Source organism: Taudactylus pleione, unplaced genomic scaffold (genome assembly GCF_031769625.1).
Source record: "Taudactylus pleione unplaced genomic scaffold, aTauple2 ptg000212l, whole genome shotgun sequence".
NCBI lineage: Eukaryota > Metazoa > Chordata > Amphibia > Anura > Myobatrachidae > Taudactylus > Taudactylus pleione.
Genome location: NW_028284614.1, coordinates 7,261,447 through 7,288,996, shown reverse-complemented (window position 1 = coordinate 7,288,996; position 27,550 = coordinate 7,261,447). Strand labels below are relative to the sequence as shown.

The 27,550-nt window shown below is 46.2% G+C and overlaps 1 protein-coding gene across 1 annotated transcript in view; it reads left to right on the top strand.

The window, feature by feature from the left end:
* Window positions 1-382: 382 nt before the first annotated feature.
* The window catches only part of ATXN10 (ataxin 10), a 132,335-nt gene continuing 105,167 nt past the window's right edge, over window positions 383-27,550 (top strand). The window contains exons 1-3 of the mRNA XM_088478372.1: window positions 383-551; window positions 21,885-22,070; window positions 24,183-24,265. Of these exons, the coding sequence (XP_088334498.1) occupies window positions 412-551; window positions 21,885-22,070; window positions 24,183-24,265 (409 nt within the window). The 5' untranslated portion in view covers window positions 383-411. The remainder of the gene's footprint in view (window positions 552-21,884; window positions 22,071-24,182; window positions 24,266-27,550) is intronic.

Below are 27,550 nucleotides of genomic sequence, written 5' to 3'. Positions count from 1 at the left end.
TGAGTGCTTAATGCAGCATCTGTACAGGAAATCAATGTACAGTCAATTAATTAATTAATTGCCTATATGAGCATGTGATATATATATATACATATATATATATATATATATATGTACGTAAATCACTAATAGGCTTGTGTGCGGCTCAGTTGATCTAATTTCTTGTCACACAAGGTACACAGCAGGTAGGTAGGTACAGTGCTGTACATCTGCCTGTCAGGATGGAATAATAAACACAGCCATGTGCTGCTCTCTGTATGACAGACAAACAGCTCTTATACACCTATCAGAGCCCGGCCCCTATCTATCCAATCACATCCCTTGTCTCCTGAACCGTCCTCCAATGGGCAACTGACATCCTTCACCTCGCCGGGTTACTATGGCATCGAATAGGGCGGGCTTTCTTTCAAGATGGCGGCGCCCATCATGGATCGCCTGTTTGAAGTGTGTGCGGAGATAGAGAGATGGGTGAGGGGAGATTTGGAGAAGGGGGATCCCGGGGCAGATGGGGTGCAGCGGCTCACCGAGCTCTTCAGGCAGGCAGTGTACAGGTGAGTCCACCTCTCTATTACACACTCTGAGGCGCGGATAGGCAGACTGATTGCTGCTGTGTAACTACAAGGCTCAGCATGCCTTGCAGGTCTATCTGACCTGCTGAGACTTTTAGTAACGCAGCAGCTGGTGAGTGTCAGGTCCATTATGTATACTGCCCCCTAGAACTCCTTCTATCAGGTTAATGTACATACAGCTTTACACCAGAGTGTGTGGGTGATGATTAGTACAATTATAGATAACTATTAAATTGACTCAACGTTTCTGGGTCACCTCTGCCAATATATGGGGGTGGGGGGACCTGTAGGTGATCCCATCAGAAAGAAAGCTCCTATTTTTCCACCTCAGCCAATCCCTGTAGCCCCCCCCCCCCTTATAATTTTACCCTTTTCCTGGTCATCATCTCCAGGTGTTCTTCTGTCCCATGGCTGTGGTGGAAAACAGCAGCTTGTACCCTTGTTCCCACTACGCGTACCATGCAACTTAGGTGTGACGTGGGCTCAGTCGTAATGACATTATTATTATTATTATTCTTTTTTTTACCACTCTTCAAACAAATTTAGGATCAGTGGAGTAGCAGCTGCACAATGGGGCCGGATTCAATTCAAAATCGGGCGATTTTCACAAAAAAAAACAGGCGTAAACGGGAGGTGCGAAAATGGGCAAAAAAGTGGGAAATTGAGTCTGTACCCCAAAAAATGTCTGACGAACATCGGAAATAAACTTAGAAGTGTATTATTGGCCATAATAAATGTATTTAGGGTACTTGCATTGTGTCGGTTGGCAGTAATTAACATATATGAAAAAGTGTTAAAAAAAATGATAGACATTTTTTCCCCCCCGCAAAATACTGTTTCACGTAAATTGGGGGTATGTTAAAATGGGTGCAAATATATTTTTGTGTCGTAAAAGCACACTTTTTTAAAAAAAAAACGTTCATAAATGCCTGTTGCAACCCCGTGCAATGTGTAAAAGGGTTCTGAAAGAAATCCCCACATTTTTAGGCAAAAATAGGGATTTTGCATTTTTTTTTTTTTTTTTTTCTTAACCTGGTCTGAGATGGTGAAAACTTTTCGCCTGTTTATTTTCACCCCTCCCATTTTCGCCTGTTTTTTGCTGAAAATCGGACATTTTTTTATTGCCTCTTGCGAAATCGCCTGATTTTGCCGCTTATTGAATACGTCGCTTAAGCTTTCCGCACATCTAAAGATTATCTGTCCAACCAGCCAACTAGTTGATTGTTTGGAATGAAAATCTGGTAAGGTATACAATCAGCAATTTGCTCCCAAATGCTGGAAAATGGACCAAAACTGTTTGAACAAATAGTTTAGATCAAACATTTAACAAACTTGTCTGACGACCATTTTCATCTGTTTTCTTGCATTTAGGAGCAAATTGCTGATCATCATTTATTCCCATACGTTACCAGATTTTCATTCCAACCAATCAACAAGTTGGATGTAAGTTGGTCTAGTGTGTGGCCAGCTTTAGACTCCAACATGGCCTCTTGCACCAGTTACAAAATGCTCTGGTCCTGGACTTTCCACTTGATTTATGATTGCCCTCTCCCGTGTTTAAACACAACTCTAATCAATTAACTAGTTTCACACAGGTGACTGCAATCATAAATGAAGTGGAAAGTCCAGAGCATTTTCTACCTGGTGGATTATGTTGGAGGGTCTGGAACAAAGGAGCTAGCGGCCCCACAGTAGTAGAAACATGGTAATGCCAACTCAAGTCTGTTTGAAGCAGTGATTCCACATAGCCCACTTCTCCTTCAAATAGCAACTTAAGCACCCTTTTATGTCCAATCCCTTAGCTATCCTCCTTCAAATCATTCTCACCTTTTTAATACTCAAGTTAGTCATTGATGATTGATGGGCTTTACCATTAAGGGCAGGACACATATGGTCCACGATTCGTTGTTTTGTCTTCGGTGTGCATGCGCTGACATGAACCATTGATGATGGTGAGAAACCATAGACCATGAAGGTGCTTTGATGGACAACCATATTCTTTTCTTCTTTGGATGGTATTCAAGTATGACTGCCACAGCTCTCGACTCGCCATGTGATGGCAGAGGTGGTAAAAGGAGGGGGAAGGATGTCACAGTTGAAACGGAGCTCAGGAAGTTGTTTCAAAGCCTCTCTGCTCACTACATCATGTTTCCTGTGACTTTTGTTGCTATGGTAGTCGCGTGACATGGCAGAATTATAAATCACCAATAGCAGTCTGAAGATACAATCCAAATACATGCTCTATCAATGTTTCCTTTATTTTCCTTGGGATTTTTCTGCGCTGCAGGGTCTTTTCTCAAAGCATTGGATTTCAAGAAAGCCACACTTGGTCTCTTCGTTCTTCCATAGCTGCTCTTACAAGGAGTAGCTGCTTCCCTGTTAAGTTAGGTAGAGACCGGTATATAGAAAACTCCCCTTTATTTTATATATAGCAGCTCTTCCCCAAGTGTTTTTCTCCTGTCATTAAGCACAGGTAGATCATGTAGTGTTTATCTTTGTGTAGTATAGGGCCTTACCTTCTCTTCAATCCAAGGGATACCATCATCTATTGCTGCAAGCCAAAGACAAGGATGGCTTTCTGGGTAACACCATTTGGCTACCTCCAGGAGCAGATCTGGCTGTAAAATTAAAACAGTGTACGGCTGGATAGAGGCCGCACCATCCATCTTTAAAGAAGCATAGTCATTCCTAAACCGCACTAAGCGTTCCCTACTCTTAATAGGCAGTACTGGTACGTGGAGGAAACTGCATTTGGGAAGAAGGTAGATTTTGTCTCATAAACAGTTTTGAGACATGCGGTCAATGTAAACCCTCCAGGGTGGTAGCGTTTTTTGATGGTGCGACCCTAAAATAATTTCAGCTAAGGTAACCATTCAACTCATACTTGATTTTTAAAGATCTTGCCTTATCAACAGTCAACGTAATGGGTATCAGAGATGTGTGTTATATTGAAGACCAAATTAGACCACAGGAAAATTTATCATTCATTTTTTTTATTTTTCAAGTAGTGAAGAGGTTTCGCCTTCTATTAGCTCCTTTGTGGCTCCATGGGATCTCAGTCTAATGTTTAATGCTTCAATTCAGGAAGTGGCTCTGAGATGGATGACAATGAAGGTAGTGTTTGCTGGTGGTAGTAGCCTTTTGCTAAAAGGGTTTTAGAGTTACAGGCAATGTGGTGCAAAACACCTTTTTAAAGATCTATGGGGAGAACTCGATTATACGCAATGTGACACTCCGGAACATCGCATCCACCGGCATTGGAAGTTTTCCCTCACGCCCCATAGAGGTGTGAAGGAATTCTTTCTATGTTGGCCCTACCGCCGTATATGGACAATATATAAAGTGGTACCAGGAGCCGTTATATCTTTCTTGCCAAACGTCGTATCATCATTTATTTTCAGCCAGGAGGTAATTTTGCCATCTTTTTACCCAGAGGCGGCGGAAAATAAGAGAACCTACTGCATTCACGACCAATCGCTATATAATTAACCAGGACAGAAAGTCTTAGGAATACAGAACAATTAGAGTAAACCTGCAAATTAGAAGTACATAAAATGATTTCTCCTTTAGGTACTCCATGGCCGCCGAAATCTTCCACCCTTGTTGTTCGAAATTATGTATACATTTCTCAGAGACAATTTGGGAAGTCACTCAGACACAGGAGAACGGAAAATGCTGATATATATATATCTCATCCAGGAGCTTAAATTTTGTCTACCAGTTCCTACCTAACACAGAAGGGAAGCTACCCATTGTAAGGGCTGCCGTAGAGTATTTCAAGGAAAATAAATGATCGGTAATAACTATGCTCCATGAATGCCAGGGATTGAAGGAAGAGAGAAGACTTGGAGGCATGATGCACTTGTAGTTCAGTAGATGTGATGACTGATGCTTTGTAGTATGGGGAGACATAAGATGCTGAGAAGATCGCAGGAATGGAGATTCTTACTAAGATACACAGAGAGGCACCTGTATTTCAGCTGTAATGTAGACTGTACAGGGTAGGGCTGTGAGGCATAAGGTACCAGGAGGCCATCTGTAATAGAGAATGTATTGATAGGACTGTGAGGCACCAGGAGATCAGCTGTCATGGAGAATGTACTGCGTAGTAATGTGAGGCACAAGGCACGGGTAAACTGAAGAACAGAGTAGCACAATGGAATGATAGGAGGCGCACAGAATGCAAGGGAGTCTGAGAAACTAGGAAGGTAAGACGAAGTTAGGGCACTGAGCTGCGGCTGAGCAGAGTTAAATAGCCCGAATGTAAGAGGAAAGGCTGGTTATTGGTTGAGCCGGTCACATGACTGGAGTTTACAATGGAGGAGATTGGCTCGACAGCTCACAGTTAAACTGAGATGGTGCCCTGCATGCCTATTTTTCCAGAGAAGGCTGCCCAATATCTATAGGGGATTGGCTAGCCCACAGGAGCTGGTAATCCCGACTCGTGAAACTAGGCTGCTTTATACCACAAACAACTTTTTTCTTTTTTTCTTAAATAAATCTGCATTAAGCTATTATGGCATTTTTGTTAGCCAGGTTCTTCGTATGGGGCCATTTGCTGTGACTGATATTTTCCCACTTCAAAGGTGGTAATTTATAATTATATTAGGTGGAGAAAAAAAAAATCTTTAAAACAGGGATCCCACCCACAGTGCACCTTTTCATTATCGGCCTGCCCAGTTCCTCCCATCAAAAGCTTGGACAGTATATTGGCCAGCCAATAGCTCATGCATGTACTGTACATGCTTGTATATTTTTGCGGCAACGTTGGTGCATGGCGTCTTTCCCCCGCTCGCCTGGATCCGGTGCAGCAATAGCTCCTCCAGTGAGTTGGTATTATCCAGAAAATCATCCCGTAGCGTTTATTATACTCTCTCTATCCCACTGCTTCACCTCTCTTATCCGGTGTCCTTGATAAGGTTACGTGTGCGGACACTCTGTTGTTCCATTGTTTGCACTTTCCAACCTGTGGCTGCCTAGCTTGTCCTGACCTTATCCGTTGTTCCTTTAATAAGCTTCTTGTGATCGTTCCGCATTTCCTGCCATCTGCGCCGCTCACTTGCCAGCATATTTATGTTTGTTTGGCCGGCCATGTGGTAGCTCTGTATACGCTACAGCTGTGTGTCAGTATTCAGCCTCTCCCATGTGGTAAACCAGAGCTGGAGAGGGATAAGGAACAGTTCTGCTCACTGAAATTAGTCTCTTAACCCCAGATCCCTTAGGGTGTGTGCACAGACATAGCTAAGCAGCATCCTCCACTTCAACTGCGAGACCGTCCACAGCAAACGTTTGCAGTGAAGACATATTGCCCAAGTAAAAATTTTAAGTACATTTATATTGATCGTGTTATAGATACATGAAAGTTGGTTTCCTAAAGATATAAAAAATAGGAGCGCTTGTGTACGGCTGCTGGTATAAGAAATATTATATTCATTGCACATATTACAGTTAAAAAACCTATTTTGTCACTCAAAATACACAGATGGAAAATATTTAATAAAACTGTTGCCACAATATATCTATAAAGCACGGATCCGGCTCTGGATAAAAATATCAAGACATGTAAAAAATATCAAAATTATGTATAAAAGATACACACACAAAAGTTAAGCACCGATCTTAATAGCAGGGGTATAAGCAGCAATGTATGAGGCACTGATATTCAGTCACAGCCAGTTAGCAGGCAGTATTAATATTCAGTCACAGCCAGTTAGCAGGCAGTATTAATATTCAGTCACAGCCAGTTAGCAGGCAGTATTGATATTCAGTCACAGCCAGTTAGCAGGCAGTATTAATATTCAGTCACAGCCAGTTAGCAGGCAGTATTGATATTCAGTCACAGCCAGTTAGCAGGCAGTATTGATATTCAGTCACAGCCAGTTAGCAGGCAGTATTAATATTCAGTCACAGCCAGTTAGCAGGCAGTATTGATATTCAGTCACAGCCAGTTAGCAGGCAGTATTAATATTCAGTCACAGCCAGTTAGCAGGCAGTATTGATATTCAGTCACAGCCAGTTAGCAGGCAGTATTGATATTCAGTCACAGCCAGTTAGCAGGCAGTATTGATATTCAGTCACAGCCAGTTAGCAGGCAGTATTGATATTCAGTCACAGCCAGTTAGCAGGCAGTATTGATATTCAGTCACAGCCAGTTAGCAGGCAGTATTGATATTCAGTCACAGCCAGTTAGCAGGCAGTATTGATATTCAGTCACAGCCAGTTAGCAGGCAGTATTGATATTCAGTCACAGCCAGTTAGCAGGCAGTATTGATATTCAGTCACAGCCAGTTAGCAGGCAGTATTAATATTCAGTCACAGCCAGTTAGCAGGCAGTATTGATATTCAGTCACAGCCAGTTAGCAGGCAGTATTGATATTCAGTCACAGCCAGTTAGCAGGCAGTATTAATATTCAGTCACAGCCAGTTAGCAGGCAGTATTAATATTCAGTCACAGCCAGTTAGCAGGCAGTATTAATATTCAGTCACAGCCAGTTAGCAGGCAGTATTGATATTCAGTCACAGCCAGTTAGCAGGCAGTATTGATATTCAGTCACAGCCAGTTAGCAGGCAGTATTGATATTCAGTCACAGCCAGTTAGCAGGCAGTATTGATATTCAGTCACAGCCAGTTAGCAGGCAGTATTAATATTCAGTCACAGCCAGTTAGCAGGCAGTATTGATATTCAGTCACAGCCAGTTAGCAGGCAGTATTGATATTCAGTCACAGCCAGTTAGCAGGCAGTATTAATATTCAGTCACAGCCAGTTAGCAGGCAGTATTAATATTCAGTCACAGCCAGTTAGCAGGCAGTATTAATATTCAGTCACAGCCAGTTAGCAGGCAGTATTAATATTCAGTCACAGCCAGTTAGCAGGCAGTATTAATATTCAGTCACAGCCAGTTAGCAGGCAGTATTAATATTCAGTCACAGCCAGTTAGCAGGCAGTATTAATATTCAGTCACAGCCAGTTAGCAGGCAGTATTAATATTCAGTCACAGCCAGTTAGCAGGCAGTATTAATATTCAGTCACAGCCAGTTAGCAGGCAGTATTAATATTCAGTCACAGCCAGTTAGCAGGCAGTATTAATATTCAGTCACAGCCAGTTAGCAGGCAGTATTAATATTCAGTCACAGCCAGTTAGCAGGCAGTATTAATATTCAGTCACAGCCAGTTAGCAGGCAGTATTAATATTCAGTCACAGCCAGTTAGCAGGCAGTATTAATATTCAGTCACAGCCAGTTAGCAGGCAGTATTAATATTCAGTCACAGCCAGTTAGCAGGCAGTATTAATATTCAGTCACAGCCAGTTAGCAGGCAGTATTAATATTCAGTCACAACCAGTTAGCAGGCAGTATTAATATTCAGTCACAGCCAGTTAGCAGGCAGTATTAATATTCAGTCACAGCCAGTTAGCAGGCAGTATTAATATTCAGTCACAACCAGTTAGCAGGCAGTATTAATATTCAGTCACAGCCAGTTAGCAGGCAGTATTAATATTCAGTCACAGCCAGTTAGCAGGCAGTATTAATATTCAGTCACAGCCAGTTAGCAGGCAGTATTAATATTCAGTCACAGCCAGTTAGCAGGCAGTATTAATATTCAGTCACAGCCAGTTAGCAGGCAGTATTAATATTCAGTCACAGCCAGTTAGCAGGCAGTATTAATATTCAGTCACAGCCAGTTAGTATGCAGATGAAAAGGTTAGTATTGTGATGGTAACTGATGTTAGTGTTTGGTACATTACCAGCCAGCCACTTCCTTATGATGTCCAGTGTAGCTTGACGTATTAGTCCTAACATCTACCCCAAGGGGGAGGATATTCAATACTCCTGGCTGGACAAGTGAACCAGTTCCTGGGCACTTAATGTTATTTGTCCGCTATGTGCACCAAGCGATCCAGGGGTGCTAGGGTCCTCAGGCAGAGGGGCCTCTACTGCTGTTCCACAGCACTCCTCACCGCTCACGATGCTGTACAGAGTGGCGCGCAGTTGGAATCGCTGGAATATTCTACAGTACTGTGGATGAATAGAATGCATTCAAAGGGGCAAAGGTGCACTACAAGTGACATAACATAGAACATACATAAAGGTTGGAGAAGAAAATCTGAAAACGCTGAAGAATCACTTAGGTGATGAACTAGGAATAAAAACTAAAGCAATTGGTTCTTCATTAACAATTTTTACCATCACAGTTGTTGGGAAATTGATAAATGTGATCATTTGGCCATCCAATAAGCCCTCCCTGAGCTCTGCGTAAGGGTTTTTACAGGCAACTTGCTTAACTTCATGAGAGATCATACGAAAATGTAAATAGGAATATTCTATGCAAATTGACTCCCTAGTAATATGTTAATGCTGCATAAATCTGATTTACATATAAACAAGTATATAGGTCATCCATGATATAATGCTACTCCATATGTATAACAATAATGGAGCATACACACGGTCAGATTTGTCAGATGAACGATTGAACGATTTGAACGATTTTTGACTGCATTAAAATGAATGGAATTGTCCAAGTCTGACTGCAAACACATCCAATGTCGGATATCGTTATCTGACCATCGGGAACGCGCATCGTTCATCGTCAGATATGTCAGATTCTTCTTCAGATATGAACGACTGAACGATTTTTAAATCGTTATCGTTCAGATCTGAAGGAAAAATCTGACCGTGTGTATGCACCATAAGCAGTTCTGCGTCCTCAGTGCTGTATTCAAAGCCTGAGTGAATGGCAATGATGTATGCTGGATTATTGCATGCCATGGTGTACTGATAATAGCACTGCTTAATGATGTTTTGGAGGAATATGTATTTTTTTTTATAGCTCACTGTCATTAGAACTATTTTCATTTTTGTGTTTAGTTGTATTAAAAACTAGGTAAATCTTCATGGCTTTTGAAAGTGAAAAAGCTTATGTCAGCCGTATATATCATTTTTCAGCATTTACTATCTGGCTGCTGCCATGATGATCTGTCTGAAAATGGTCAGCTCTGTGGTCTATAGAGTGAGAGCGATGGATGGAATCTACTTTGCTTCTGTGTTTAAGCAAATGTCGTTCTGTAGCCAAAAGTCTGTTGAGCTATATAATCTGAAGGTGCCAAAATGTGTATTATACAACCCGCCCGAGTCTGTCACTTGGCTGGATCCAGAAGTTTTTAAAAAATATGGCAGTGAGTAGGGAGTTTCTGTAGCCTCCTACATACGGTTTGAGTATACCTTCTTATGTTTGCAAATGGTGCACGTAGAGACCACTCATGAGCCCTGTCCAACACACTGTGGGCCTGGTTCAGAGATGGACAGAACTGCAGAGCCGCACGCAGGTGGCTATGCCAATTCTGTTCATCTAAAATGCAAATACATTTACACTCTGTACCATCGGAACAATCGCAACCATCGATGAAGCATGCCGCAGCTTGACCGAGTCCTGGCGACTTGCGAGGCCAGGAAGTCTGCATCCTTGCACTCAGAACTGGCCTAGTTCCTCCCAGAACAGGCACGCGTTTCAGGGAATGCTGCCCAGGAACGCCTCCGAAACGCCACAGCCTGTCAATTAGGCTGCGGCTGGGAGGCCCTGCGAGCGAGCTTGCAGATGGTAGGAGGTACACGCGCAGTAGTCCTCCACCATCGGATACGTGCGCTAACCATCGGGTTAGCCTACATCTCTGGAGCAGGCCCTGCGTTTATTTAATTTGCACTTTAAGTGATGCCTTTCCAAACCCAACCAAAGCCACACAGGTACCGTTTTTTTTTTTTATTGCAGAAAATGTTTCAAAGGAATCATCCTGTGGCAAAGCAACATGTCTCCTAGTAGTTGCCACACACCTCCTCCAAATGCTCATGTTATACTTCAGAGTAGTTGTGTATAAAACGGCATGATATATGGGATCATGTTCCCCTTAGCATAAATTATAAGGCTAATGCCAAAGTTCCATTATAGAAGCTCAAGGCCATGGGGTAGAGTGTGTTGTGGGTGGTATATTCTCTGTAACGGAAAGAGGGCACCCATCGCCAAAGACAAGGTGGCATTTCACACCAATCATGTATTCTTTAAAAAAAAGAAGAAAAAAAAGAGTATTTTCAATATATTCAGCTATCATTCTCCTATATTATAGAATGTTGCACTTCCAATATGCCCTCTTCAATTAAGTGTTTCCCTGCAAATACAAGTGTTCCCTCTGTTTCCCTGCAAATACAAGTGTTCCCTCTATTAGGGTCCCCCAATTGCCTTAAATAAGACACTTGCATATCTCTGGAAACCACAGTTTGTGTCGGCAGCAGGCATCAGCGTCCAGTCTCTCATGTCTCGGGGTGTTCCGTACCTGGATCCCCAAGGTTGATGGAAGGTTCCATCCCAACAAGCTGTGGCTCTATTCAGAATTTCTACATCAGGGTCCATAGGGTATCCACAGGATACCTTGGGGTATAGGTGATGACGTCAGGCATCGGGCACCATAGAGTTAAGTGTTCAGCCTCCCAGGATGCACTAGGGTCCCCCTCCTATACCCCGCCCCCGAGCCAAGGCATCTCAGTTTCGTCTTTTTCAAGGATATTAAGGGTGACTCCACAGTGTTTCCTCTTTCGGGTCAGTTAGTAGACCATATAGAGGAGGCGTGGAAACATCCTGGCAAACGGTATCAGCCTCACAGGTGTTTAGCGGTGGCTTATCCTTTTGCGGACAATTATTTCTCTAAGTGGGAATCCCCTCAGGTGGACTCTCATGTGACACGCCTAGTCCGAAGTGCCACATTGCCCATGCCCTCCTTGAAGGATGCTATGGAGGGGGGGGGGGGGGGGCATCCAGACCGGCTATGGCCGTATGTTGGGTAGCCAGAGCTATGGAGCGCTGGGCCGATAGTTTGGAGGCGTCTTTGGATTACGACTGTTCGGCTGAACAGTCCGAGTTGATAGGTAACCTCCGCGATTCGGCCACTTACATCAATGAAGCCACCTTGGATATTAGTACCCTCACTTCTCGCATTTCCTCGGCAGCTGTTGCTGCTCGTCGCACCTTATGCTTGCGATCCTGGAAGCCGGACACTGATTCCAAAAAGGGATTGGAAGCTTTGCCATTTAATGGAGAAGTCCTCTTTGGTCCGGATCTGTACAAAATTGTGGCCACGCTAGCGGAAGCCAAGTCTGCATGTCTCCTGTCTGCTACGGTCCCTTCCTCCAGTTCGGGTACGTCGTCCTTTCGGCCTTATAGGGCCCAGGGTAGGCCTAAGGCACAGTCCTTTCCCCGACAGGCTGGGCCCAAGAAATCGGCCAAGCCCAGGAAACAGGCCTGGAGTACCAGACGTCCGGCCCCTAAGTCTGATGACAAGCCTGCGGCCTGACGGTCCGGACCTCCCTTTGGGGCATCCCAAAGTGGGAGGCCACCTGCTGCAGTTCGCCCAGTATTGGTTGGCAACTACGACAGACACTTGGGTTCACGAGGTGGTTTCTCACGGGTATGCCCTCTCCTTTCGGCACAGGCCCCCATCCCAATTCTTCACCACGGGTCTTCCCTTAGACCAGACCAAAGCCATGGAACTGCGGAAGGTTTTGCACACTATGCTCCAGGCTGGAGTTATAATGCCTGTTCCATTCTCCCAGAGGGGCCAGGGTTTCTATTCCAATCTATTTTTGGTGCAGAAACCCAATGGGTCGTACCATCCGATTCTCAACCTCAAGGCCCTCAACAAGTCCTTGCGGGTACCGCGGTTTCGGATGGAGACCCTACGGTCCATCATTCTGGCGCTGGAACCTGGGGATTACATGGTGTCGATGGACATACAGGACGCTTACCTGCATGTCCCTATTCTTTTACGTCACCAACAGTTCCTCAGGTTTGCAATCTGCAAGAATCCCTTTCAGTTCCGCGCATTACCTTTTGGCCTGGCGACAGCACCATGTGTATTCACTAAGGTTATGGCGGTCATGGCGGCGTTCCTGCGGCTGCAGGGAGTCCGCATGTTGCCGTACCTAGACGACCTTTTGTTGGTAGCAGGGTCTCCAGAGCTCCTTCTACGCCACTTGGATCTGACGATTGCAGTACTGCAACGGCACGGCTGGTTGATAAACTGGCAAAAGTCCACCCTGATCCCGTCTCAGAGGATTCTGCACCTCGGAGCCTTATTGGACTCCAGTCAGCAGAGGATCTTTGTGATGGGGGAAAAGATCTCTGCCTTGCAGTTGAGGGTGCGCAGTTGTCTGCAGAGTCGCCGTGTGTCTCTACACTCGGCGATGAGGTTACTGGGCTCCATGGTGTCAGTCTTCGACATGGTGGAATATGCCCAGTTTCACTCCAGACCTCTGCAGCAATTGATCCTGTCCAAATGGAATGGACTGCTTCAGAGTCTAAAATCCCAGACGATGGTGCTCACTCCGGAGGTTCGCCTGTCCCTTGCCTGGTGGTTACAGACGACCCATCTCAACAAAGGTCGTCCGTTTTGGGTGGCGAACTGGGTCCTATTGACAAAGGACGCCAGCCTTCGGGGCTGGGGAGTGGTCATGGGTCCACACTTGTTCCAGGGCAAATGGACTCAAGCGGAGAAGGAGCTTCCAATAAACATCTTGGAACTCCGCGCCGTTTTCAATGCTCTCCAGCAGGCACATCGGGTTCTCCGGGGTCACTCCGTGCAGGTCCAGTCGGACAATGCCACCACCGTGGCTTACATAAATCGGCAAGGAGGAACCCGAAGTCGGGCGGCACTCATAGAGGTGTCCCGCATCCTGGTCTGGGCGGAGCGCAATCTCCCGGCCATATCAGCAGTATTCATCCCGGGAGTCCTCAACTGGGAGGCGGACTTTCTCAGTCGTCAGGACGTTCATCCGCGGGAGTGGTCCCTGCACCAGGATGTCTTTCATCTTCTGGTGGACAGGTGGGGTCTTCCAGAGATCGACCTCACGGCGTCACGGCACAACAAGTTGCCGGTGTACGGGTCTCGCACAAGAGACGAAAAGGCGTCTCTGGTGGACGCCCTGTCCGTCCAGTGGACGCTCTGGTTTGCTTATCTCTTTCCTCCATTTTCCCTTCTTCCACGGGTAATCCGGAAATTCAAACAGGAAGGAGGGACGCTCCTGTTGATAGCTCCCGCGTGGCCCAGACTGCACTGGTTCTCAGACCTTCAGGGTCTGTCCGTGGACATTCCTCTGCGGTTGCCGCTACGACCGGACCTACTGTCACAGGGTCCTTGTCTTCACCCGGACCTGACTCGGCTGTCTTTGAGGGCGTGGCTGTTGAGACGGCCATGTTAAGGTCCAGGGGGTTTTCCAGCTCCGTAGTACGAACTATGCTAAGAGCTCGGAAACCATCTTCTGCAAGAATATACCATCGTGTGTGGCATATGTTCTTCCAGTGGTGTAGGCCGAGAGGTTATGCACCTCGGGAGTTCCGTCTGTCTAGAGTGTTAGCCTTCCTACAGGCGGGACTAGACCATGGGCTTCGCCTTGCTTCTTTAATGGTGCAGGTATCTGCCCTGTCTGTCTGGTTCCATCGTAGGATTACTACAATCCCTGATGTGCGCACCTTTATGCAAGGTGTTCTTCGAATTCAGCCGCCTTTTGTTCCACCGGTTTCGCCTTGGGATTTAGCTGTGGTCCTGAGGGCTCTCCAGGGACCGCCGTTTGAATCACTGGGCTCAGTGGATCTTAAATGGCTGACAGCTAAAACAATTTTCCTTCTGGCCATTGCTTCGGCCAGACGTGTTTCTGATTTAGGCACTCTCTCCTGTAGACCCCCTTTCCTGATTTTTCATGGGAACAGGGCAGTGCTGCGCACTCGTCCTGATTTTCTTCCCAAAGTTGTTTCCCGTTTTCATATCAACGAGGAAATCGTTGTGCCGGCTTTTAATTCACATGACCTTTCAGTGGGTGAGGCCACTTTGGACGTTGTGCAGGCCTTAAGGATTTATGTTGACCGCACTTCTTCGTTTAGGAAGTCGGACGCCTTTTTTGTCCTCTATGGCTTCCGTAAAAAGGGTTGGCCTGCTTCAAAGCAAACTTTGGCAGGTTGGATCCGTATGGCAATTTCAGAAGATTATCTTCATGAAGGCCTTCCGGTTCCATCCTCTGTGAGGGCTCCTTCCACTAGGTCTGTGGGTCCTTCGTGGGCAGCTTGACGTGGTGCCTCTGCAGTCCAGATCTGCAAGGCTGCCACGTGGTCCTCTGTCCATACCTTTGTGAGGTATTATGCATTTGACACCTTTGCCTCTCAGGATGCTTCCTTCGGGCGGCGGATTCTCCTTTCAGCACAGGAGCGTCCCCACCCTTGAAGGATACTGCTTAGGACATCCCCAAGGTATCCTGTGGATACCCTTTTGGACCCTGATGTAGAAAATATGAGATATGGTAAGAACTTACCTTTGTTATCTCTATTTCTACGAAGTCCATAGGGTTCCACAGGACTCCCGCCCTGTCACACCTGTGCTGCAGAGGGTCTTTACTCTGGTCGCCGGTTTTTCCATCTCCCTCTGGTGAGAATGTGATTCTTGTGTGTGTCCAGATCTTTTTTTTTTCTCTCTCTTCCTTCTCCTCCTCCGGCCCATGGCTTGGTACGTAACTGAGATGCCTTGGCTCAGGGGCGGGGTATAGGAGGGGGACCCTAGTGCATCCTGGGAGGACTGAAAACTTAACTCTATGGTGCCCGATGTCTGACGTCATTACCTATACCCCAAGGTACCCTGTGGAACCCTATGGACTTCGTAGAAATAGAGATAACAAAGGTATGTTCTTACCATATCTCATATTATTCCTGCTCTCCAGATGTGGGACACCATGGAAACTTGTGTTGCTTAAACCAACTGTTATTTTGGAGGATCTGCACCTGTCTTATGTATGGTAATGGTAGGGGTCCCAATGGTAACTGTATAGCAATAAGTACAAGATGGTGACACCTAAGAGCAGTTTGCCAATACTTTACTCTTAAATGGTTAGGTGATATGACCAATATGACCAGGATGCACATTGCCAGGGCCCTGGCTTTGCCTTCCTTTCCCCAAATGATGACTGAGATCGCCGTCCAGCATAATGAATTCTGTTCGGCAATTTTCAGCGGTTTGCTAGAGAAAAGCATCAGTCGCTGCATTGACTGCATTTATTGGCTTACAGAAAGCAGTTGGGACCCAGACATCCATCATTTAGTAATGGCTGTTCCATTTAAATTACCAGGACTGCCTCTCCTTTCCCACTGGTTTATATATAGATATAACACTCCGTGTCATAAATAGTATAATTAGTGAGGAGCTAGACCACAAGTTCTTCATTGAGCTGCAGAATATTCTCTTGTCAACGTCCGCCGAGTTTGCCGTTTTTAGTTAAATGTGAATTTACAACCTTTCCAAACATAATTGTGCTCCTGGGGTTTGTTCATACTTAGATTTTATTGCATTGTATTTATACTTTGCACTTCAGTTACTTTTTTTCTGATTTTAAATCCCCCCTCTGTCATTTTTACTATATTTTTTATGATGTCTGTGTTTTTTTGAGGCGCACGATGGTATGTTTTTTTTTTTTTCATTTTGGGGTGGGGCGATCTGGCTCATCTGTAACATCTTGTGGCACAGACTGGGGCAGAATATATGTTTTGGTGGTTCAAGATCTCTCTGGTGGTCGGGGTGTCACTGGTTGATGTGCCAGTGCCAGCTGGTTTTTAATTCTTTGGATTTTGTGTAATCATTTTGTGGTCATATAATCTTGGGCACAGAGGCCATTTTGTGTTTGTGTGGCTCGGGCCTATGCAAAATCGGTGTTCTCCCCAGAATTTTTTTCCAGCCGGGTGGAATCAAAAAGGAGCTGGGTGGGGGCCTTCGCAATTATGCGTGTGCCGGGAAAAGGGGTGTCTCCCTTACCAGTCCAGTCCGACAGGTCTCAGGCTACTCCCCCACTGGCTGTCATTCAAAAGTGCCCATTATGCAGTGCCCCCTGTATTTGTGCCCTTTATACAGTGCCCCCTGTAGTTTTTTCCCTTTATGCATTGCCCCCTGTAGTTTAGCTTTGCCCTTATGCAGTGCCCCCAGGCTTAAGTAGTGCCCCTATGTAGTGCCCCCAGACTGGTCCCTTTTGTAGTACCCCCAGGCTTAAATAGTGTCCCTTATGCAGTGCCTCCAGGTTTAAATAGTGTCCCTTATGCAGTGCCCCCAGACTGGTCCCTTATGCAGTGTCCCCAGGCTTAAATAGCGCCCCTTAGGCATTGCCCCCAGACTTGTGCTGGTCCCGGTACCAGCCCAGAACTTGCCTTTACTGACTTGCCGCTCGTGCTCCCACTCTCGTTGCCCCGCTCTGACTGGATCTAACTAGATCCAGCAGGCTCCTCACGTTGCAGAAGATGTCACCCGCGCAGCGCATCACTGGGAACGCTTGCCTCTGAGGCGATCGGAGGCCTCTTTAGCCTCAGGTCACTTCAGAGGCCAGCGTTCTACAGCAGGGGTCGGCGAGGGAAAGTGCCGGGCGGTAGGCTGTTTCTGCCGGGTGATGTGCCCGCAGAAAACAGCCTGGGGAGAACACTGAAACTCATTTTGTGGCGACTTATAAGAGACGATTCAATTGTTGATGGGGAATTCAGCTGCCGGGGGGCTACTCAATTATTTCAATTACTTACCCATGGTAGTTAATATAGATAAATAGTAGTTTAAAAGAACTTTCAGACAATTATTTCCTATAATGGTCTCTCTCTCTCCTGTGAGAATGCACGGGATTATTTCCGTTAAGCAGTTTTTCCCTTGTTAAGTGCCGGGTTCGCTGCAGTTATGACACGTGTGGCACTCACAACCAGCCTCACAGTTCTACTTTTCACAGATTTCTACTCAGAACCTAGGAGGGTGCGAGCAGAAATCTGTGATAAGGGCAGCCTCTGCCTAGTCGTGCAAAGCATTTGAATAGCTCTCGTGTATGTAAGACTGGAGCTACATTCTTAAAATCAATTGAACTCCCGTAGGCTGATGTGCTTTTCATTGGGCAGTATAATACATAGAGGCGCTGTCTGATTTGGAACGCAAAATGTGGGGGTCTTTGCGTGATGCTGGCGGGAGTATTATTTACTACCTTTATGCAAGTTTCCGTAGGGCTAATGTGAAGATCCCTGCTGGCTGGTTGGAGTGGTTTGCCGCACCACCCACTGTTTCTTTTTTCGGACCACAGTCTCAACTCTCATCATTAAGACCACGTTCACCAGCCCCATGCTTAGTGCGAGAGATCCGTCTGGCACAGACTTCCCTTCTCCATATGCAAGACTGAGAATAGCACGGAACACGAGCTGCACACGCGCAGCACTCCTATAAGATCGCTATCCGTTCCGCGTCGAGCGAATTGTCATCGCCAAGTTACCCGCCTGACATACGCTCACGCAAAGATAGATCTAGCCGGCTCAGAGATGCACAAAAATGCATATATTCGCTATTTGCGTCCGTACAAAGAGATCCGGCCTAATCGGCTCCATAGTGTTTCAAGCATTTGCTGATCGTTGTTAAAGTGGATTCTGATTTCTGCCCATTTGCATAGCCCAACCCTTAACAAACATGGTTTACCTGTATTTAAATCCCAAATATCATGCCCCCAGCTTAGACAACCCACCCGGCTCTGCTTTCCGTTACAATTTCTTCATGTGAACAATCGGTTAATCCTGCTGGTGTTGTTCCAGGTTGCGTCACTTGTGGAAATAGTTGAGAACGGTCCAGTCTGTGATATTTCATCAGCGAGCTCGTATAGCATGTTCTATAATAAACCCAGAGATGGCATTATATCTGGCACAGGACGGCGTGCAATTACTCTTTGCTGCATACTTAGCTACTGCTTATTTTTATATACTTTTCATTGGGCAATCTTTCCTTTCTGTTTAACTTATTTGAAAATAATTGAGTGTTGCTTGCTGGGCAGTGGCTGACCACTAATGCCTTCATCGTTGGAGTGTGGGGTTTTGGGCTCGTTGCTCAGGTGAAAAAGTACTCTAAGTACTGGTATATATTTTTATAACCTTCTCTCTGTAAATATGAATTAAACAGGGCCATATGCTTTCTCCATCTCCCTGAGCAGTACGCCTCTTGTGTGGCTGCGTTACAGTGACAGACTAGGATGGCATATTGTCAGCATTACGATGGGCATCATGGCATAGGGTGGCATGTGTAAGTACTTATGTATCACTTAGGGCTGGAACCACCTACCGCGCTCTAGCTGGCCTGTCAAGCAATTAGTACTCAACAATCGTCTGCATTGGACGTGCAGCCGATTCAGCCAAATGAATGTATGTATATATACTGTATATATGTGTGTTTGTTGGCGAATATCTTCCACAGCTGCCAAAGTTAGTATCAAAAAAAGTAAGCTATTAGACCACATAGCGACAAATACCGGTGTATGCATTTGGACACCCCTACACCGATTGAAATGAGACCAATGCGAGCTGGTCCATTTGGATCCTGGCCAGGTTTTAGGGGGGGGGGGGGGGGAGCATGTTCTGAGCAATCCACTGGATGGCTTTGGACAAAAACTTCAGGGTGGTAACATTGGATCCCAGAACCCATACTAGGGGGTTGAGGTGCCCTTCGGATCTCCCGTTGGTTTACGCTGGGCAGAACTTTGCCCTGGGGACACTGGGCAAAACTTTGACCCGGGGAGCCTGTTCTGGTCCTTCCACTGGATGGATTTGGACGACATAACATAATAAAACGTAATAACTTGAAGATACACACCTGCGCCGTTTGCTATGAAACCAATGCGAGGTGGTCCAGTTGGATCCTGGCCGGGTTTTAGGGGCATTAAGGTCCCAGTCGGACCTCCAGTTGGTGTAGGTTGGGCAGAACTTTGACCCGGGGAGCCTGTTCTTAGCCTTCCCCTGGATGGATTTGGATGGAGACCTCAGAGGGGTGGCAATTTCTCTGGGATGCCTAAAGGAGTGGTTGGGGTTCCATGTCGGACCTCACAGCGGAGTGTGCCAGGCAGAACTTACTATATAAGAATGTATCGCGCACAACAGCAAATAACATTTCTGTCAAAGTCAACATATATTTATTTTTAAATAGTTAATTCATGTTGTCTGATGTGTTGCAGCGGGTCATGTTCGAATTTCTCTGCGGGTATGAAGATGCTTCATAGTTTAGTACTGCTATCCTTAAAGTGCTGATATTATTATTTATTATAAGATTTTGAAATGTTTACTGTCTAAAGATGGCCATACAGGGTGCGATATGCACTGTGCGATGTGATGGGGAATCCGACATATCGGGCGGTCCCCACACTGGGTCTCATTCAGACCCGCTCGCAAGCGGGTCGATGGTTGTGCAATTGCGCGTGCGGCGTGCGCAATGCGATTAAAAATTCACTCGCTTGATCGACAGCTCACCCCGTTTTGGTGGGGGGGTGGCTTGACAAATGGAGACGTTCCTGAAGGAACGCCTGCCTATTGTGGGCGGCCCTACTGACATCACCAGTGATGTCAGTAGTGACTTCCGGCTCTATCAGAGCCAGAAGCTGACTGAGGCTTGCGGCAGACGAGACCCTACCACAAGGGTCTCGTCGCAAGCCCGATGGTCGCGACCATCACCTGGCCACTCGGAAAAGCTGTGGGTGGTCACCCACAGCTTAGTGAGCTGCCAAAAAAAAAGCGGTCGCCCTCATTCAGGGCGAGCGCTCGCTTTTTGCAAGCGGCACTGAATGAGGTCCACTATGCGATCGGGTGGCCGACCGCCCGATATGCCACATGGGATCACACATCACATCCACAGGTCGACTGATCCTGCAGTAAGATCTGGGGGTGCGATGTACGACCCCATGGGTGGTCGCTCTGTCTGATATCATGCACATACACGGTACGATAGAGCAGCCAAATCGTACCAATCCGTCGGATCGGCTGCTTTATCGCACCGTGTGGGGGCACCTTAAGTAGATTTTGCAATAAAGGAAGAAGTTATATAAATTTGTGTTGTCATTGTTCTGAATGATTTCTCACCTACTAGCACTCCTGATATTTTGTATTTTATTTTATCTTAATAAAGAAATAGGCTTCTTATCCCACAATGGAGCAGATTCACTGCAGCGCGCTGTTGATAGCGACGGGAAGGAGCTCCCGGAGCTATTCAATTCAGCGCGCTGTAAGGTCAATTTAAGGATTTATTCTCGCACTCTCCTGAGGGTGCGAGCAGAAATCCGACTAAAGTGCCGGCCGCGAGGCTGTTGTACGGCTTAGCGCGGACCTAACAGCTTTGCGGCCGGCACTTTAGTCCGACTAAACTGCGAGGTGAACTGAATATCTCCAGGACCAACTTCCCGGCGCAATTCACTTCGCTCTGAATTTAATCTCCCCCGTTGATCAAGTTTGAAGAGGAAACTCTGCTAACCTGCCCCTGAAACTCTCATGCATTGCCACATGTTTTTTAAGAGAGGATGATGTCCTAAAATGCCATTCTCACACCAGCCCGGGTGCCTTGTTACTTACACAACCTTAAGGCGGCCGTTTTCAGAACTGAACTGATATTTATGACAATGCAGCCGATTGGTTCGCAAAGAGCCAGTAGCATCACGGAGGTATTTTTTCTGGAAAACAAAGGAACTTGTGGCTTAATACAAGTGATCCCCAGCAATTGGATTAGGCTTTCTTTCAGACGGGGAACCCAAGTCACAGTAAATAAGACTTTTAAGCAATCAATACTTTGGTTACAGGAAGAGCTAAATAGTTGTAGGCAGACCAAGACACTTTGTATAGATTTATTATCACTTGTTAAGTATTCTCTGCACAGTGCTGTTTAATTAGTGGCGTTATATAAATATATGATGATAATATTAAGACGTGGACTGTTGGTTGCACTTCACCAGTTACAAAGATTCATCTGGGTGCGGGTGGGCCTTGTAATCATAAGCCCATTAAGTGTAATTTTACCATCTTAGATGTGTTCGAAGTACACTACTGCCAGGTGTGGTTATACATTTTTCTCTGGTTGTGTGTATCTGTAAAATGTGTCCTTCTTTTCTGTACAGGCTGCTAACAATGATTGTAGGTTCACAATATCCCTAATCTGTATTGTGGCATAATTCCAGGTACAGCCTGTGTAAATGTATACATTCGCTCTTTGTGGCTATGTTGCAATGCTGGGTTTGTAATCATGCCAACACACAATAAGCATTTCTACCCAATCTTCCCCCATGATGCTCAGCTGGCTTGTAGTTTAGCATCTGATGGTGTACACGACCTTACCTATCCCTGGTTGATGAGGTTGGGTGCTCCTATCTCTTGTCCTAGGATTGAATCAAGGGATTTTGTCCAGTGACGATATACATTATAAACCAGTGTCTGATTTACTTATAATCTAGTTTATTTGGGGCTTTTTGTGTGTTCTGTTGCAGAGAGATGGCTGATGAGCGGATATTCACGTTGATCTTAAAGATATTATCTAGAGGATCACAGGAGATTCAAGCACACATTGGAGCATGTGATCCTTCTTTAGAGCGTTGGTTTGATATGTCGGCGGAATGCTTCCGATGCCTAAGGAATGCCTGCGTGCAGTGCGCCCACAATCAGGATACAATCAGGTAGGTGCTATATGGCGTCCCTTCAGTTTAGGAGCGGTGACCTTACTAGTAGTTGACTGTTAACTGCTTTGTTAGATTAGGATTAGCAAATGACAGGAATGACACTGGATGTTTATTGCTAAAGTTATGCATTATGCAATATAAGGACATTTATTACTATATAACAGTGGTTACCAAACTGGGCTCTGTGGCATCCTGGGGAGCCGCGGGGCATTTGCAGAGGATGGTCCAGGGTCAAATCAAATTATTTATAGTCCATGTGATAGGCGAAACTAATGCCAGTTCCTGCCAGTCATAAAATAGGTGGACAAACAGAAGCGCAACCCTGTCCACCACCACATAACCGAACCCAAGGATGACCTAGAAGTGCAATTTACTTAATTTAATAATGTTGGCTGAACTTGTCAATAATAAACTTTTGGCTTATGGGTGCCATAAAAAAAAAAAAAAAAATGCTGATACTCCAGGACGCCGTCATTTAGAAAAGTTTTGGAACTACTGCTATATAGCACATTGGACATTGGCAAATCTTCTGCCTCTTGGCATGTAACTTACACTTAACCCGGCCACAACATCATTCAACCTACTCCAGTCCTCACTGCATCTCACCCTTATCTCTCTTCCCATGCCGTGGGAGCCATTGGCTGGTAGGTGGGGGTTGGGGCCCTGGGCTCGCACTGTGCACGTCTAGCTCAGGACAGACCTTGTAGAATTATTATATAGCTATTACAAAGAAATCCCAAACTCGTGGCCCATTCAGGTGATCCCTAGCAATTAGGTAATTAAAGGGTTCTAAACAACTAATACATCTGTTACAAGCAGAGCTCAATAGCCATAGGCTGTACGTATATTTTTATATCACCTGTTATTAATTTGCAGTTGGTCACTGTGCTATTAGAAGTCACATAACATGTCACAGTACTGTAGAGTTACGGATGTATCCCTGAGGGAATGGATCGTTCCTGTTACTGTACAGGTTAAAGGAAAGCATAATCCGTGCTCTCAGTGCCTTGGCACGCAGTGCCCTGTATAAAATACTTGTATGTTCGTGCGGTTTCACTGTGTGGGGCTGAATGCTCTCCCTTTTAATTAGGTAGGGAAAGCTTGCATAAACTCACCACAGAGCTTAGGAAGCTGCTGAGCAGATGTCCCAGCAAGGGTTGGAGAACCTGGTGCTGAGTACATCCAGGAAATAGTCTATGGGAGACCATCAGACTGACAACCTGAAGCTGAAGCTGTGGCTCTTTTAAAGAGGAGCATTCATGTGACGTTAGTAAGGACCTCTGTCACCCAGTATCTGTAATTATCTCTGGAAGGCGGAGGAGGAGAACTCCAACACACATTGAAATGACTGCCAGATCCCGATTGGAAGAGTTCTGCCGTTATGATTTCTGTTCCTGCATGAGATTGTTGAGCAGCTGAAGAATATTATAGGTGTTGGCCAGCAGAGGTCTCCACTAACTCATAGGACCAGGCTTTATTGGGTTGAAAGGAAGTGTTCCTAGGGGAGGGGCCACAACCAAAGTCCCTAGGGACAAAAGTAATAGGCTGCAAGTTTCTGTCATGGTCTTGTTCTGAAAGGCGCAGAATGTAATAGGCGTCAATTTAGAGGTGTAATAGGCAAGCTGCCGGCGATGTGTGGCGGGTTATGAAGCCACATAGCTAGCATTCCATTGTGTTTGTGGTATATATATAAATAATTGACAGAAAATGTGTGAGATCCTTGTGCCAACTGGCCTTGGTCTGGTGGAATCATGGTGGTGGATCTCCTGTCTATGGTTCCGTTAACCCTGGCTGAACAAGCCTTGTTCTCTGATTTTTCCCAACCCCAGCCTAGGCAGAAGCGCTTGTGCTGGTTCTTTTTTTTTTTTTTCTTTGAAATTTGTTATTTAAAAATAATTAAAACTCACGGAGCTCGGGGAGAGAGCTGCATTAACCGCTATCGGGCTATCTTGTTTAGCAGGTTTTTATTTGGCATATTTCCAGCTACTTTACAATGACCTTACTATTACACATGTCAAGTTGAATATATTTAACATTTAAATGTTATAATTAGAATTATTAAATGTTATCCACTTTTTGGAAAAAAAAATCTGCATTTCTTTAAAACAGAAGCGTTGGATTGATTGAGGAATCTGTATCTCTCCTCCAAGTCTTCAGTATTTCAAACGTGTCACAGGAATCCTGTTTACTGGGTGAGCAATCCGCAAATTCATCATGTTTCTAATGATTGGTGAATGTGTCAGAAATATTTTTAAATTCAAAATGGTGCACTGGCCACATACACAATATATCTCCTCTATCTCAGGCACTTAAATTATCATCTACACACATAGTAGTGATTGTCATAGGCTACCTCACCATGAATATTTGTTCATCACACAAACTGGCTTCAAATCCATTGCAGGTATGCCAGGGTGGTCAATCGCTCAGACTAAGAGTCAAAAATAGCTATAGATATTGGAAAGAGCCATGCCTACCAGAGCACCCTGTAAGCCCTTTACATGGCCCGACAGAGCTGCCCGTACACGGCCCGACAGAGCTGCCCGTACACGGCCCGACAGAGCTGCCCGTACACGGCCCGACAGAGCTGCCCGTACACGGCCCGAGAGAGCTGCCCGTACACGGCCCGAGAGAGCTGCCCGTACACGGCCCGAGAGAGCTGCCCGTACACGGCCCGAGAGAGCTGCCCGTACACGGCCCGAGAGAGCTGCCCGTACACGGCCCGAGAGAGCTGCCCGTACACGGCCCGAGAGAGCTGCCCTTACACGGCCCGAGAGAGCTGCCCTTACACGGCCCGAGAGAGCTGCCCTTACACGGCCCGGCAGAGCTGCCCTTACACGGCCCGACAGAGCTGCCCTTCACTTAAAAGCCCATTATTCTTTCACACATGCCCCTTATATGACCACCAGATCTCTCCACATGTCACAGCAACTCCCCACATGCCTTTTACATACCCATCTGGCCTTCCCACATGCCCAAGAGCCAAAAATAGCTATAGATATTGGAAAGAGCCATGTCCACCAGCGCGCCCTGTAAGCCCATTACATGGCCCATCAGAGCTGCCCTTACATGGCCCATCAGAGCTGCCCTTACATGGCCCATCAGAGCTGCCCTTACATGGCCCATCAGAGCTGCCCTTACATGGCCCATCAGAGCTGCCCTTACATGGCCCATCAGAGCTGCCCTTACATGGCCCATCAGAGCTGCCCTTACATGGCCCATCAGAGCTGCCCTTACATGGCCCATCAGAGCTGCCCTTACATGGCCCATCAGAGCTGCCCTTACATGGCCCATCAGAGCGGCCCTTACATGGCCCATCAGAGCGGCCCTTACATGGCCCATCAGAGCGGCCCTTACATGGCCCATCAGAGCTGCCCTTACATGGCCCATCAGAGCTGCCCTTACATGGCCCATCAGAGCGGCCCTTACATGGCCCGACAGAGCTGCCCTTTCATGGCCCGACAGAGCTGCCCTTTCATGGCCCGACAGAGCTGCCCTTTCATGGCCCGACAGAGCGGCCCTTTCATGGCCCGACAGAGCTGCCCTTTCATGGCCCGACAGAGCTGCCCTTTCATGGCCCGACAGAGCTGCCCTTTCATGGCCCGACAGAGCTGCCCTTTCATGGCCCGACAGAGCTGCCCTTTCATGGCCCGACAGAGCTGCCCTTTCATGGCCCGACAGAGCTGCCCTTTCATGGCCCGACAGAGCTGCCCTTTCATGGCCCGACAGAGCTGCCCTTTCATGGCCCGACAGAGCTGCCCTTTCATGGCCCGACAGAGCTGCCCTTTCATGGCCCGACAGAGCTGCCCTTACATGGCCCATCAGAGTTGCCCTTACATGGCCCATCAGAGCTGCCCTTACATGGCCCGACAGAACTGCCCGTCCATGGCCCACCAGAGCTCCCCACATGCCTTTTACTTACCCATCCTGGCCTTCCCACATGCCCCTTTAGTCCCATCAGACCTTGTCATATGTCCATTAGGCCTTCATGCATGCTCCTTTTATGGTAAAATGGTTACTGCAGCTCCTCACATGCCCATCATACCATCGCACATGCCATCGGACCTCACCACATGTTTTATGTTCGACTGACATGAATAGTACTATATAATAGATTGACAGCTAAAGTGTGTAATAGACCGTTACAGAATAACCATTGTGTTATGCTACATTGATCTGGAAAAGCTACAAGTGTGGAAACATTTATTTTGTTCCTGTTTCATGAGAGTATATTACTTGATGTTCATTCTTGTTGTATATATGACAACACACATTAAACAGGGTTGCATCAACTTGTGGACACCATAGTAGAACAGCGTGTCAGTGACAGAATAGTACACAGTGAGGATGGTCTCCCACTACTTACAATGGGCAGACTTTATCTGTGATGGTTATAATCCAGTAACCCAGGGCAGGACGGTTCGCTTCCAACAGGTCAGGTGGACAACTAAATAGTGTGTCCTTGAGACCCGAGCATGTTCTTCTTCTTCTGTGATTTAACATTCCCACAAGCCCAACCCTGGCTGCAGTATAGTGATTATGTCTTATTTTTATAGCCCGAGCATAGTCTCTTGTTCGTGTTTTATTGCATTAATGGAGAGCCAATAAATTGCTTCCTGGCATTACGTCTTCCAGTTTCTGCTTTCTGTTACTGTGATATTACTACAGACAAAGGCGATCAGCCACAGCGACAACATAACCAAGGTTTCTGTATAGATTTTAACTCTATCCATGGTGACAACACAGCATTATACAGTGGTAAACGCCACAAGGTCTAATAATTTGTAGCCGGTGCCGACGGCGGTGCATGCGCAGTGGGCGGCGAGGACCCAAACCTGAGCCTGTCACTTGGCAAGAGCAGAATAGTAAACTTGTGTGAAACTATTTTTCCTGTTGGAAATGTACACAAAAATATTTATCACATCCACATTAAAAATGTGGATTGTGATTAAATATGACTCTAAGAGATAATCTTCCCTAATTAATAACGGAAGAGCCTTATATCACTTCTCTCTGCTGTGCTTTCATTATCAAACTCCAGACTTCCGGCTGCCCCCATTTCCCTCCTCACATCATGTCACTGCCCCTGTCACATGCAGCCCTGTCCTCACTGACACATCACTCATCTCCTGATATACTCTGTGCTGCTGGGGGACCTTTCTCCTTCCACTATATAACTCTTAGTCTGTGGCTTCCTGCTGCCTCCATTCCCCTCCTCACATCATGTTACTGCCCCTGTCACATACAACCCTGTCCTCACTGACACATCGCTCATCTCCTGATATACTCTGTGCTGCTGGGGGACCCTGCTCCTTCCACTATATAACTCTTTTAGTCTGTGGCTTCCTGCTGCCCCCATTCCCCTCCTCACATCATGTCACTGCCCCTGTCACATGCAGCCCTGTCCTCACTGACACATCACTCATCTCCTGATATTCTCTGTGCTGCTGGGGGACCCTGCTCCTTCCACTATATAA